A 15,929-nucleotide genomic window follows, 5' to 3' on the forward strand; every position below is an offset into this window, starting at 1 on the left:
AATGTTGCTCTCAGCAGCGTGGGCTGCATCAGGATATTTGTTAACAGTGTATTGTTGCAAAGGTATTTCCAACTCTTTTTACTTCTAAGCTAAGAATCAACAAGAACTGAGTATATCGTGACCTTAAATCACATTCAGTCTCTTGTACGTTATGTGTGCACAAGTGTAAGCAAAAGCAATACGTTGCTGGCTACAGTTCACTTAAAGGTGCCCTAGAATAAAAATGTAATTTAGCATTTTGGCATAGTTGAATAACAAGAGTTCAGTACATGGAAATGACATACAGTGAGTCTCAAACACCATTGTTTCCTCCTTCTATATAAATCTCATTTGTTTAAAAGACCTCCAAAGAACAGGCGAATCTCAACATAACCGACTGTTACGTAACAGTTAGGGTCATTAATATGTACGCCCCCAATATTTGCATATGCCAGCCCATGTTCAAGGCATTACACAAGGGCAGGACGTCTGGATGTGCACAGCTGAATCATCAGACTAGGTAAGCAAGCAAGAACAACAGCGAAAAATGGCAGATGGACCAATAATAAATGACATGATCCATGATATCATGATATTTTTAGTGATATGTGTAATTGTCTTTCTAAATGTTTCATTAGCATGTTGTTAATGTACTATTAAGTAAAGTTTCTTACTGTATTCATGGAGATAAGACTGTTGTTATTTTCATTTTTAAACACTTGCAGTCTGTATAATTCATAAACACAATTTTATTCTTTATAAATCTCTCCAACAGTGTGTAATGTTAGCTTTAGCCACGGAGCATAGCCTCAAACTCATTCAGAATCAAATATTATATTTTCAGTATATTTTCAGGATAAACATCCAAATAAATACCATACTTATGCGATTAGACGTTGCATGACGAACACTTTGTAAAGATCCATTTTGAGGGTTATAATAGCTGTGTGAACTTTGTTTATGCTGTTAAAGGCAAGCGCAAGCTCCGTGGGTGGGGAGCAGGAGAATTTAAAGGGGCCATGCAGAATCGGCGCATATTTAATGATGCCCCAAAACAGGCAGTTAAAAAAATTAATTAAAAAAAAAAATCTATTGGGTATTTTGAGCTGAAACTTCACAGACACATTCAGGCACCTTAGACTTATATTACATCTTTTAAAAAGACGTTCTACGGCACCTTTTGTTATGATCAACGTCTGTTCCTTTCAGTTCCCGGACTACATTTCCCATCATCCCCCCGTCAATCACATGCACTCACTCCACCTATCACCTGTTGCCACATCCACCCTAGCACACCACACTAATCACAACACCCAGCTGCAGCTCATTACCAGGACTATAAAAGACTCTTACACACATCACCTCATGGCTAGGTCTTGTTTTCCCAGTGTAACATTTCCAAGCGTTTGTCCTGTTTATCCTGTCTGTCCTGGTTCCTGTTTCTGATCCCTGTCTGGTTCTACTGTTCGGTGATTGATAGCTGCCTGCCTTTTGACCACTGCCTGTTCTCTGACTACGTTCCTGCCTGTCTCTGATGTTCCTGTTTGCCCTGTTTGACCATACCTGTACGACCACGCTCAACATTTAATAAAGCTTTGCATATGGATTTCACCCTTTTAAGGCCACTGGTGTCGCTAATAACAAGGGTTTCTGAATTCTACATATAACCACTTTAAGAGAAGGATTCAAGGGCTGACATGAAAGACAAAGTGTCTAAATCCCTCCTAAATTTATCTCACAAAATTACTCCCTAGGAGCCTGGTGATGGAAGCAAGTTTGCGTCCCCTCTGACATTTAGCCGGTGGACACTTCCTAACAATGTCCTACAGACTTTCTCATAATCTGGATTTAAATGTAATACGACATGCACACAAGCGGAAAACATTTCCTCCATAAAAAACATACTTTTTAGTGTATGATATACTGTTTCTGAACTGTATATTAGTGCATTAATTACACCCTGTAGAAACAATCATCACAGTGCTAATATAATTGCTATGATTTATAATGTGTAAACACCACCATGGGGCATTTGTACATGAAAATTCACGCATCATCGCCAGATTGTGAGTACATACCATAGTTGTCTCTGCAATGGAGCCAAAACTGTTAATGAATATGTTGCATGATACATTCACAGGCGGACCTGTAAAAAAATAAGAGTGAAATCAGTCATGATACACCAGTCTCTATAAGACTCTTAATAGTGTCATTAGTTAATCGAGGTGTTTATACATATGCGATTACTATGTTAGCTATGTTAGCATTTGGTCCCATTTTATATTAAGTGTTTTTAACTACTGTGTACTGACAATTAAATTAATAATTTAATACAATGCACTTATTGTGTACAATCATGTTTTTACTTGTACTTATATTTAACAAATACCTGCAAGCAATTACAGCTGTAATTAATTTCTGTAATTACATAGTATAATTACATTGTTGACCCTTCTCTTGCCTCTTTACCCACCCTTAAACCAAATTATACCACCAAACCTGTCCCTATCCTTACCCATATCCCACTTCAGTAGTAGCAATTGTTTTGCAATACAATATGACATTTTTTTTTTTTAATAGGGCTGGGACAATACATCGAACAATACATTCTGATATTTTCTCTCGAATCAATTCTGGGCTTAGCTTTAACAGCAGATGCCGCTCTATAGGCTAGTTTTAACCACACACTCAAAAGCTCACAAAGAAGAGTGCTGGAGAGCCCTCATGTGTTCGGCCGAGTCATGTAAGTGGTTAAATATACTTGCACCTTGGCTCAGAATGCTTTTATGATGCGAGATTAATGTAAATACACCACTGCAAACACCCTTGAAATTCGCTTCAACCTTTTCGCACTTTATGACTAATTATTTTAGGTTTAAGTTGTGTGTGTAAAAGAACTGGAAGCAAGCAGAGAACGGGTGCAGATGGCACATAGCTAAGCTCAGAATCGATTCCAGAGAGAATTGAGATACATCGGAAAATATCAGAATCACTCCAGATTCTTTGTATTGCGAATCGTTAATCAATGTATTGTCCAAGCCATAGTACACAGTAGTTAAAGACACCTAATATAAAGTGTGACCAAACTTTTAAATTGAGATATCAAGAAAATGTTGTCTAATGTTGAGAACAAAACTAAGATTTGTAAGAAGACAAAACGACATAATAATAGTGATAATAATAATAATGCATGGCCTCTTAGGTCTGCTTCACTCTTTTCTTTATCTTAATTAAAATATTGATGTGTACAATGAACTCAGTGCATACATTTATTGACTTAATTGATTTAAGTCTGGTTCCTGTCATTCAGCATTTCCTCTCATTTTTTTCAGAACTTTTTCAAACTCCCCTTACATGACATTTATGAATTAGTGGCTTCTGTAAATGAGCTTCTGAGGGGAAGTCCTTTGCCAGTTTAATAATTTAAGAAAGCTTGGGTTGATTTATGGTTTGAGATGGTTTGGGTTCAGGGCCATTCTATAACAGCATAATGGAAGAATGTATTCAGGGTCACAGCAGAAATGTCTAGAGGCAACAGCAACCAGGATCTGCGCATTATTATTACATAATCATTTCATAGCATGAAACGGAATATAGAGTCACATCTGCTTCAGTTTTGTACCACATAAAAGATAAATCTCGTAGGCACCAACGATCATTATAAGTAATGGCTTTAAAGATGTCAAATTAAAAACAAGAAATTGTGGCAAATAACTGTTAAAGATATAACACAATGTATCCCTTTCAAGGAGAAACAGAGTAAAAGGTAGGGATAAATGGTTAGTTGTACTACCTTTGAAGTTGGGCCTAATTCTGGCATCATAACCTGAGTTTCTTCCCATGAGGTTGTCAAGGAAGACTGAGGGTGACATGGATGCTGCTCTCCCTCGAGGGGTTTCTTGTTCTTTTGATGCTACCAAACTTAGAAATAAAGAGAGAGAGAGAGAGAGAGAGAGAGAGAGAGAGAGAGAGAGAGAGAGAGAGAGAGAGAGAGCGAGCGAGAGATACAAGGGAGAGAGATTATAGCAGATCAGCCATGACAGTCACCAAGGCTACAAATACAAGGGGCTATATACTAATGTCATCTGACATCAAATATTCAGGTTTTCCATTTGGGGCATGAGGCTGTGTAATAATCATCTTTAATTCACTTAAAGATATGAAGGCTAAAAATACAGATAAATGTCTGTGCATTCAAATTGGTACATATATAACAAATTGACCATCTGTGCATTCAAATTGGTACATATAAAACAATTGACCATCTGTTCATTCAAATTTGTACATATATAACAAACTGACCATCCTGAACAATGGATTTAGCAATGCATAAAGGCCATGGATAATATTTGTTATTGCACTGCATTAATGCCACCATTATAGTACCCAGGAGAAAAAAGAGAAAGTATAAGAGTAATATGTTGCAAAACAATAACAATAGCATTCAGCATCATTTCATTTTCAAATACATGTCATATACTTCTCTAAGACTTATTGCATATGATCATACATGGCTAATATGCAACATTAACAGTTGGTGTACAAGTAATGCTGCTGAGCTCCCTAGACAGAACTTTGTATTGTGATACACAATGGAAATTTGTGCTGCCGTATTTCCTTTTAGTAATGACTGAAAGACAATCATTTTGTCAGGCATTCTTTCTCTTAATACTGATAAGGAGTAAAAGGAAGTTCTGTTGACAGCTGCAGATAAGGGATAATTTATGTCTTGATTATTACCCCACTGTTGAGAGGCACTATTCATTGTAACTGGATTTCATGTGTGTGTGCTGGCTTTTTTGCAGTTGCACCCCTCTGTTCCTCAAAGAGAATTTCACATACAGCAAGCAGTGATAGGCAATGGTTAGGACTAAGGAAATCTACAAATGCTTGCCAGTGAATCTTATTCTGAAGAGGTTGTGGGAAGGACACGCTATTGATCTGTTTGGCTTAATGAAAACACACAGTATATTTTCAGGAATTTGTGGACTTGACATTTCCTTCATCTTTTTTTCCCCCTAAATTAATCAGGAGAGAGAGATACTCACCTGAAATTAAGCTGTGGACGAATATCCATCTATGCTTTTAAACATTTAAACCTTCTTGTTTTTGATTGCAGTTTATTGCATAAGCATAATGCATACATTATTAAATCACAAATGTATTTTATTAAATCACAGTGCACTCACTACACTGTTGTACTACATCTAAGGTTGTGAGTTAAGCAGAATATGCCCATTTTAATAATTAACGAATATTATTGAATTCATGTACTGAAAGTACAGTACATGCAGTGACCTATTGTTCAATGTAATATGTTTATATGTTCATATTCGTCCCACTCCCTGAACTCCTTCATGCCCAGTTTATGCATACCCAATCAGTTCTGCTGGGATAATTATCCAGGATAATTTATTAGTCATGCAAACCCCTTTGACACAATCATTATCAATTATCATATGGAAATGAGGACACTGGCGATCTGAAACGTAGTGTACCACAGGCCAGTTTTTGCAAAATATGAAGAAGTCCAGAATTTAATAAGGAAAACCAACAATAATCTGTGACTGTATTATTGTAATGAAGTTGTAATGTAGAATACAGCAGTATGAAATAAACAGAAATAGCATGGGATGGGAATATTAATAAAAAAAAAAAAAAATCATTTGTAAGCAGGCTTGCAAGCAATATCTGTTAAAATAAATTTTCAAAATTTGAGTGAAAAAAAAAATGGTTAGTTCATGTTAGTTAATACATTAACTAATGTTTAACTATTGAACCTTATTGTAAAGTGTTACCGAAAATAAATACAACACAAGTAACATCCAGTGTGTGGGTGTTAACATAATGCAAGTACAATGAACTGAGCATGAACCATGGCTTCATGTAGTATAATATGTGACACTGTTTTAAGCAATGTGACAAGATTATATATACAGATATGCTTCTTTCTGGCTACTGAAGCGCCTCGTGTTTCTGATGAACATAGGCCAAAGGTCAGGCAGTGAGATTAGGATTAAAAGCATGTGACACAAAATTACAGCATTACTGACACTCGCTGCTCCGTACCGCAAAATCATCTTGTGAGGCAAACACACAAACACACACACATTCACAACTCTGAGGCTGCTTTGCTCAGCACGGATCAGCTTTGCTCACCACTGTTGACACTGACATTCCTCGGAGCGTTCTGTTGCCAGTTTTTCCACCAGTTTCCTTTTTCTCATTTTTCTATGGATTTGAGTTCTGTTGTTTTTGTTTCAAAGCTCTGAGACTAAGCAAAACTAAGCAGAAGTGACTTAAGGGGGCTTTAGTGTTTCTCTATATTTGGCTGGTGCAGCATAGAGGATGAGGATTTTACTCTCTACCTTTATTCCAAAGCCAACTGCAGAGAGTAAATCACAGTCTGCAATCAAGCAGAAGGACCACCTTTGATATCTTTCCATATCTGGGACTAATATACTGGATTTTGTCACACAGTTGTCTGTTTTCACTCCATTTAGGTCTAAAACCATGTCGCTTAGGGTCGTAACCACCAAGTCCTCCCCCCAATTGTTCTATAGAAGCCAAACATGGATTCTAGTGCAGTGCTTCAGAGGGGGCATTTACAAGACACCTTTTTAACTAAAAATGGAAAACTTTGTGTGCTTTGGCCATTCATATACACAACAATAGCATTTTGTTGGCCTGAAAATAAAAGCATTTCAAAATTAATTTCAATGTGCATACGCATGATCACATGACTGCATATTGTTATTGCAATGCTCTGCCAATTGAGCTACGCAAAACCCGAAATATGACGCAGCTAAAAGGGAACAATGCATGTAAATGAAAGTGTCCTGCATGTTGTCGATTGGGGCACAACTTTAGCAAACTCTCCTATGGGTCGTATTTCATGAATTAAAATGATGTTGTCGATAGGGGCGCCACTTTAGTAAATGCACATATGGGTCGTATTTCAGGGAAGTGACAAATGACCTATATGGTCGTATTGGTTGGAGAACATGTTGCTTTTGTTCATCAGTCAGTAAAATTAATAAATCAGAATTGGGGGTCTAAGTAGGCCTCAAATAAATGGATGGGACTTAATCGTTGCACTGCAGCTGGATGTGTATTAACATACTTGTATTTTTTATCAATTGGTGTGTCTATTGTAGTTAATATTGTAGTATGGTGTTAATATTTGATATGGATATATATTGATCATAGACTGTATAAAACAATGGACATAGTGTCCGTGACATCACCCATTACTGAAGAGCGTTTTGAAGCCCAAAGTGGGTGGAGCCAGTCATTGCCCATCAGCGAGTCGCCGCGTGTCACTCCTGGATAACCAGCCCCTGTACTTAATTATGCAGAAATGTAAGGCTTAATATATTTTAAAAAAATCAGCCCCCCTCACAGTTGTCATGAAGGGCAAAATTAGCTATATAGACCAAAACCACTTTTTGTAACAGGCTATAAACACTTTTTTATTTATTTTATTATTATTATTATTATTATTTTTATGCTGTATAGTAGCATTTTAACTTGGGGGTCTATGGGATTGACTTCCTTTTGGAGTCTGTCTCTATAGCAGCCAGTTGATGAATTGCAGTTTAAGTCATTTCTGTGTTGGATTCAAGAGAGAGACTAAGGTTGCTGCTTGGTATTGATGTGACTTAATGAGACAGAGACAGTAAACACTGTGGGATGTGAAGCAATTTTTGGAAGAGCTTCCAACAATAAAGTGAAATTGAATTGAATTGAAACACATGACCTGAACAATCAATCAGGGGTGCGTTTCCCAAAGCAAATTTTGGAAGTTCTGTCGTTACCAATAGAGTTCAATGGGACTTACGACCATAGTTGACAAACAATGCTACAGGAAATGCAGCCCAGAACATGAAACATACGCAGGGAAGCACAAGACATGGTAAATTTTGTCCAACTTGAGACAGCACTGACGCCACATGACTGTGACGTATGGCATTAAACTACCATGAGAGCGATTCGTAAGCAGTCGGCTGAGTCGGTCAGTGCAGCCAGAAATTGTATATTATATGGAGATGAAAGGGTCTGTTTCTCTTGCCATTGGAGAAAGTGTAATGGCTAACTTAATTGCAAGCAGCACCTCTCAGCCTATCATGTAATGGCCTCTAGTCTCCTTTCCTGCATACCGCCACAGCCGGAGTGTTAAGCATTAGCCGTTGCGCTTTTTTGGCTGAAGGTTGCAGACTTGCCTTCCAGGGGCTTTGGTGCAGCTTCTCAAGAGCGGCTCGTGACACATGACAACAATCACGTGTGTTTCGTGTTTAGAATCTCAAAATAAAAGACGTGAACAAGACCCAAACCAATGTGACAGACGTCATGTGCCTATGTCTTATGTGTTCAGTGATTCTTTACAAAGTACTACTGAACTTCTGAAATATTAATCGTATTAGGCATACTATTTAAGTGTGAATGTACATATTTTAAAATAAAAATCTTGTTAAATATCTTCAAGACATGGTCATGACTGTGTCACAGATCCCTTGTTTCCCTGGACTTCATTTCCCATGATCCTCCTGTTCTCCACACCTGCACTCACTTCCCTCGTCATCTCCCCATCATCACGGATCACCTGCACCTGGACTCTATTATCAGCACTCCCTTTATATTGCACTCACTCCCTTCACTCGTTGTCCGTTCTCTGTTGTGTTAAGTGTATGTTTGGTGTTCCTTGCCTGAGTTTATTAAAGTGGTGTCTATATTTGTGGAAATCCGTATCTGCCTCATCCTTCTACCAGTACACGTAACAGACTGTGTCATTGTTGAGCTTCTGTTAGCCCACTTTTTGTGGCATCGGTACTACAGTAGTTAGTGGCTTTTCGAGCAAATTAGCATGTGGAATGTTGTCGTCATATCCGATGTTGGCATCAGAGCCATCAGTGAGAGTGATCACCCTGATTGGCTTTTTATCTTAGCGAACCAGTGTATGAGTAGAAAAACTGTGGTGAAAGTGATGCAAGCAACCGACAAGGTCAAGAGGGTACACATAGAAGACTCTTCTAATTTTGCAACTTAATTTTATCTGCACATTTCAAATTGCAAATATTTTTCTAATGACATGGCTGTCTGGAATGAAGAAAGTGATTCATATTCAAAATGGTAAGTAAGTGCTGCTTTGTAAATGGTTTGTATAGCCAGAGTTTGTATATAATAGGGAGATAAGAGGGTCTGTATCTCTTACCATTGGAGAAAGCGCAATGGCTAACTTAATCACGTGTGGCTCCTCTCAGCCTATCGTGTAATGGCAGTGATGTCAGTCGCAACATTCCCTAGTTTGCCTTCTCTTAAAAAAATACATTATCAAGCTAAAATCTACATATAGTTCCCAACGAAATTATTGTTTAGTGTAAAACATTCTGAAGATTAGCAAACCGGCTGTCCATTAATTAAATGATTAGCTATTTCCCCACAGAAGCTGTTTAATCAGCGTAGTGAATCCTTTCATCCATTGACTTCCATTCAAAAAACAGCCTCTGGTCTCCTTCCCTGCGTACCGCAGGGGGCAGAGCATTAGCATTAGCCGTTACGCTTTTTTGGCTAAAGGTTACAGGCTTGCGTTCCAGTGGCTTTGGTATAGCTACAGTCCTGGTTCTGTTTTTGAGTCACAGATATAGACTACTGCCACCTGCAGTTATGGAAAGGTATTTCCTCACACGCAGAACGTATGTGCTAGTTGGCCATAGGCTGTGTCTTTGCGGCGTTCAAGTGATTTTGCTGGCTTTTTTTTTTTTTTTTTTTGATGTTGGCTTGGTGTGTCACATACTTAACCAGCACTGGTGTTGCTTCTGAAGCTGACAGAAACTTGCATCTGTGTAAAAGCCTCTGGCTACGAGCATTCTGTCTTGTTGGTGGGCTTTCCTGACTATGCAGAATTGTGAAGTCAACAGTGCACATCCCACCTTTGCTCCCAGGAGCAGTAAGTAAAGTGCAAACCTCCAATTACCAAACTCCTTCTCAGCGCAAAGAGCCAAGCTTCCAGCAACATCTCTCTCTCTCTCGCTCTTCCCTGAAACCATGGTCAAGGCAGAAACATCCCTACCAGAGAACACCATCAGCCATGGATTTGCTCTTGTACCCCTATAAGGAGTCACCTCTGGGTCCAAATGTCTTACTGGTTTACTACAGTCCCAGATACATTATCCTTGACACTCTTCCATTCCCTCCCACCAATCCCAAAAGAGGCCTTAAGACAGTTACCATGGAAACCACAGGCCAATGAAGCATCAATGGTGGTCAACAGAGCGAGGCAGTCACAGAGGATGCTCATGTTGGAGCCGATCGAAGGGGATTGAGTAGATGGCGTGAATGTGTATGTGTGGAGCAATAACAGAGAATACTGACATCCGTAGATTGCATTCTATCTCAGAGTACTGATTCTGTGACAGAAATTGCATTTGGTTAAAGTTAGGACCTTCTCTCTTTCACACATACACAGAGACACAGCCTGCCTCTAATCTGTCTTCTGTTACTTACTGAAGTCTAAAGTGATAAAACAAGTTAAAGTTCAAAGTAATTATTATACAAAGTAATTATACTGTACTGTAATGTTTGTAATATTTTACAGAAAAAAATAAACTGTAAAAATGCTATACTACAACCTGGTAATTGATATTTGTAAGTTACCTAACCATATACTGTATGGTGAAAAACTGTATATGGTTTAACATTACATTATTGTTACTGTTAAATGCTTGGTTTTCCAAGTCAACACTATGAAAAATCATTTAATTTACATTGAAAACAGAAAATGGACATTCTCAGAAATCCTTGCATGATCGCATATAATTACATATATTTTAAATTGTTTTGTTTCTTCTCAGTTTTGATATGAAAAATATGTATACTATTAAAAATATTATTTTTTAATTAACTATATGGTTAATGGGGATGTATTTATTTCTGACAACATTGCTTTGGTTCAAACTCTCATTAAGGATGAGCACAATGGCTAATATCATAGCATCAGAAAATAACCTTTGAAAAACTTTAACTGGTTAAAAAAGATAAAAATGATAAAAGAAAGTGTCAGAATGACAGATAAGTCGAGAGAAGGACAGGGCAGTGCTTCAAAGTCTTCACATGGCCACATGCAGGATTGGGAGATGAAGGGGAAGACGAGATATTTGAATAGATAGAAAGAATGAAAGAGACAGATTGACAGAGCATATCAATGATAAAAAGATGGCTAAGACAATTAACTGAAAACACCAGCTCACAGTTCAGTTGTTATAAAAGAAGAGTTGTAGCTTCACCTTTCCCCTGTGACAGCACTGACTTAATCAAAAGCACTTACAATTCACAAACGGTTCACTTCACATTCAGTCCCAGGCAAGAATAATGCCAGCAGACACCTAATGCTCATATTCACACGCAACATTCATCCACGTAGATTGTAACAGAAATATGTCAGTTGCTTATTGATAATATATTTTATGGTTTTATTTTGTTCACTTACACAGATTACAGCAGAATTATGAAATTGCTTTCATGTGCTGCACACGTTTATTATTATCGGTTGCACTCTGCTTATTGACTGGCACCACACACAAGCATCAGCATTTAAACTTTACTGTAGTTAATGTGAATAACCAAAATACACTGATTAATATTATATAGGTATATATTATTAATTATAGATATATTTATACAGCATGTGTTTCATTATGTACTGTACTATACTGTATGTACACTACTATTTAAAAGTTGGTAGGATTTATTTTTTAAAGAATTCTCTTTTGCTCACCAATGCAGCATTTATTTGATCAAAAATACAGTCATATTGTGAAATATTATTACAATTTAAAATAACTGTTTCTATTTTAATATAGGCATATTCCTGTAATGACAAAGCTGAATTTTCAGCAGCTGTTACTCTAGTTTTCAGCGTCACATTATCCTTTTAGAAATCATTCTAATATGCTGATTTGGTGCACAAGAAATATTTCTTATTTTTATCAATGTTGAAAATAGTTTTGCTGCTTGATAGTTTTGTGGAAATATACTTTTTCAGAGTTCTTTAATGAATATAAAGTTCAAAAGAACAGCATTTGTTTGAAACAGAAATCTTTGTAACATTACTGTCACTTTTGATAAATTAAATCAGTCATTGTCAAAAAAAAAAAGTATGAATTTCTGTAAATAAAAAAGCCTTATTGACCCCAAACTTTTGATGTGTATAATTAAATTTAAAATTTTGAAATAAGGACTTTGTTAAGCATTAATACGTTTTTAAATAGGTAATGAATAAATAATATTTTGTAGGAATGCTTTATACATCTGCTGAATTTTCATGTCAAATAAGCTGCTGCTTTTATCAACTTGTTTCAAAATAAAAATGAATGTGATTTTAACAGTAAAATATTGTAAAAACACTACGGAAAAAAAAATTGTAAATAGGTTAACAGTAAGTTCCCGTATTATATACAGGGCAAAAAAACTGTGAAAGCTCTAACCAGACATTTATGCAATTTTCACAGTAAAATGCTGTAAATTTTACAATTACTAAAAGTAAAAAAGACAAAATCAATGTACCATTTATAGTCAAAATCTGTAAACTGATGTTCCCACAATTCCCTGTGTGACACTCCACATTTGAAAGTATTTTGTTTAAATAATCATGTTTCTTAATAGTTTTTTGTTATCAGTCATGTACATAAGGGTTTTATGTTACATCTTCTGTTGTTAAATGAATGTTTATTGCATTATTTAAGTGTTGTGGGTTACCATGATGGTGTTTTGCGTTTGCGTGAATGACTCTTTGCACCTTCTTTATATTAGTATATATACTTCAGCTTGTGGAAAAGCTGTTTGTGATGAACTCTGATTCTTTACGTGGCTTTCTCTTTTACCATCTGCATTATTATGATGCTTGTCAGTATGTTAAAGGTACAAAACAGATTTTAGTAGTAATGTGCATTGTTGACTTTATTGGTTTACATTCAAATTTTCTTAAATTACAGATTTATACTGTAAAATTTACAGTTTGTTCTGTAAATGTTTACACAGTTTTTCTTACAAAATTATTCTGGCAACCACAGCTGCCAAAATTATTTTGTAAAAACTACACTCTGAAAACTGCTGGGTTAAATATGGACAAAACCAGGGTTGTTTTCACCCAGCCATTTTTTCCAACCAATTTTGGATTTATTTTTTTTAGCCAGCAATATATTAATATAGTAAAAGGCATGTTTTTGCTCACCCCCAAATAGGGGCAAATTTGTGGGGTATTTTAAGCTGAAACTTGACCAGACCAGAGACTTATATTACATCTTGTGAAAGAGGGCATAATAGTTGCCTTTTAACCCAACCTGCTGGGTTTGTCCATATTTTACCCAGCTTGGTTTTTTTTAACCCAGCATTTTTTAGAGTGTAGGGAATTTCTTTTACAGTGTACATACAACCATATAGAGCATATCTTCCATCTCATTACGCCTAACAAGTCTGTGAAATGCATCCAGTTAGTATGAGGAGAGTATGGCTGCAGTTTTGTTGTCACCCCCTGTAGGCTTCAGTCTCATTGGGTTGTCATTGCTGTGGGACAAACAACCCGCTCCCCCACCCCTCGTCTGCTTCCCTTAACGTGAATCCACAGCTAAACTGCAGGATCGGTGTGACCTGTCCTGTCAGTACGGTGTTCGCAGTGTTGTCTTGCTTTGCTAATGCGAGGAGGCTGGACACAATTTGGCTCCTTTGTTTTCTAGTGGTTCACCTCCTCTGAATGTTGCCCACTGTCATTGTTGTGTTGCATACTGTGTGAGATACTGATTGAACTTGTGTTGCTTAGCTGATGGGCATAGACTGGCCATCAGCCTCAAGTGTGCTGGACTAGCTAATGTGTCTATCCTTATTAAGGTGCTAGTTAGTTTTTTTATAGTCAGTGAGTAATGAGTTAATGTGTACAGGAATGTGTTGCCACCCTGTCCCACACAATTTCAGTTTGTATGAGTATTACTGTGACAGCTGCTATTTATCTAAATTAAAAATCCATTGACATCAGCCAGCTGAAATAATACCTCACTCAGAGAGTGTTACGACTAACTGATTCCAGAGATGTGATTTTTACGCATTTATACAAATTATTAGAAGAAATTTATTGCATTTTATTCTATTTTGTGGTCATGGGAAGAAGAAAAAACAACATTCTCAGAGCTCACTGTTGTCACTGAATGTGAGGATAATCCCCAAGTACTCATTAGCTTTTGTATCATGCATCACCATTCATAAATGAATTGTGTGGTTGTGGATGTTTTGTATTGATTTTCTGGTGGGTCCTTCTAGGAATACTGTCATTGCAATTGACTGAAAAGCCTTTGTCCATCCTGTTTCATCTGATTACTCTTTTTCTTGAGTCAAATTGAAAGTTTCATTTACATTTAATTATGTAGGAGATTCTTTAATCAGAATGAATATACAAATGAGGAATGGTGCAAAATATGCAACTCATCTAACATTATCCTTTTTTTTTTTTTTTTTTCATCTAGTCTGCCATTGGTAGCTGATTTCCTTTGAGAATTTCCTTAGAGATACAAGCACCTTGTGCTTTATCAACTGATTGGCTGACTTTTCTGCTAAATTGGATCAAGACTGGAAGTGGTCAGAGACCCTCTCCTCCCCCATTGCTCTCTGATACTAAGCATGCATACCCTTGCCAAAATAATGAACAGGGTGTGCTCATGTGTTCCTGTGTGTGGTCAACCACAAAATTGGTAGTAAAGATAACAGCAATTTGGGTTAAATGGCTTCCATTGTTTGAAGGCGGTGGCACATCTGAACAATTTGTTATTATAATCGCTTAACAAAATTAAAATTCTAGCCAATGCAAACAAGAAACCACCTTGCTTCAGGTCAACATAACTGTCAATTGTAACAATCATTTTCATGCACAATCACAGTGGTCTTTGTTCTCATCTATATTCATATAAAACCAGATTATTTTACAGTGCTGGTTCTGCATATGAAATGAGTAATCTGTTGTCTCCCCTATATAGCATTACTTTAACTGTAAGTCAGATAAAAACCTGAAATAGAAATGCAGCCTTCCTATTTTTCAACATTATAAAGCCTTGCAAAATCTTTTTAATTCAGTATATTGGTAGATACAAATAAACAAACAAACAAAGTAAATAAATGGGTAAATAAAAATGAAGCAGAAGTCCAGAGCACATGGATTCAAACAATGATCTGAAGACATGGTCGCCTGAGGGTTTCCAGCAGTAATTGAAGCAGATGGAAGTTCATACTAATATACAAAGCCTTTATTTCTAAAATTAAGAATACTTCTGGTTTGTTTAGCTATCTCACTAATGTCTGTACTCATTTCAGACCCAGGTCAATGAAGCTGTACACTCAAACTATTGCTTCATGCTCTATTGTGATACTTTATTTTTCTTTCTATTATCTTGAGTTATGTTAAAAAGTTTGGGGTGGATACGTTTATATATATATATATATATATATATATATATATATATATATTATATATATATATATATGTATATATATATAAATTGAAAGAAGGCCATGTTCACCAAGGCACAATTTATTTAATCACAAATAGTCATATCTGAAATATTATTACACAGCTGTTTATTTTATACTATAACAGCTGTTTTCTATATTAATATAGGGCCTGAATTTTCAGCAGCCATTACTCCAGTCTTCAGTGTCACATGATCCTTCAGAAATTTGTAGATGCTGATTCAACATCTTCTATTATTATCAATGTTGTAAACAGTTGTTTTGCTTCATATTTCCATGATACATTTGTATTAGGATTCTTTTATTTATTTTAAATAAAAAACAATTGACATTATAAATGTCTTTACTGTCACTTTTGATTAATTGAATGCATCCTTGCAGAATAAAAGTATTCATTTATTTAATAGTAATAAAAAAATATTACTGACCCAAACTTATGAACA

General features: G+C 36.3%; 1 protein-coding gene across 2 annotated transcripts in view; it reads right to left on the reverse strand.

The window, feature by feature from the left end:
• The window catches only part of glra3 (glycine receptor, alpha 3), a 62,566-nt gene that overhangs the window by 32,503 nt on the left and 14,134 nt on the right, over positions 1 to 15,929 (reverse strand). For both annotated transcript variants that reach the window (XM_067403486.1, XM_067403485.1), the window contains exons 2-3: positions 3,773 to 3,900; positions 2,058 to 2,125 (exon numbers count right to left, since the gene is read on the reverse strand). In XM_067403486.1, coding sequence (XP_067259587.1) covers positions 2,058 to 2,125; positions 3,773 to 3,900 — 196 coding nt within the window. The remainder of the gene's footprint in view (positions 1 to 2,057; positions 2,126 to 3,772; positions 3,901 to 15,929) is intronic.

This window comes from Chanodichthys erythropterus, chromosome 12 (genome assembly GCF_024489055.1).
Source record: "Chanodichthys erythropterus isolate Z2021 chromosome 12, ASM2448905v1, whole genome shotgun sequence".
In the NCBI taxonomy this organism is placed as follows: domain Eukaryota; kingdom Metazoa; phylum Chordata; class Actinopteri; order Cypriniformes; family Xenocyprididae; genus Chanodichthys; species Chanodichthys erythropterus.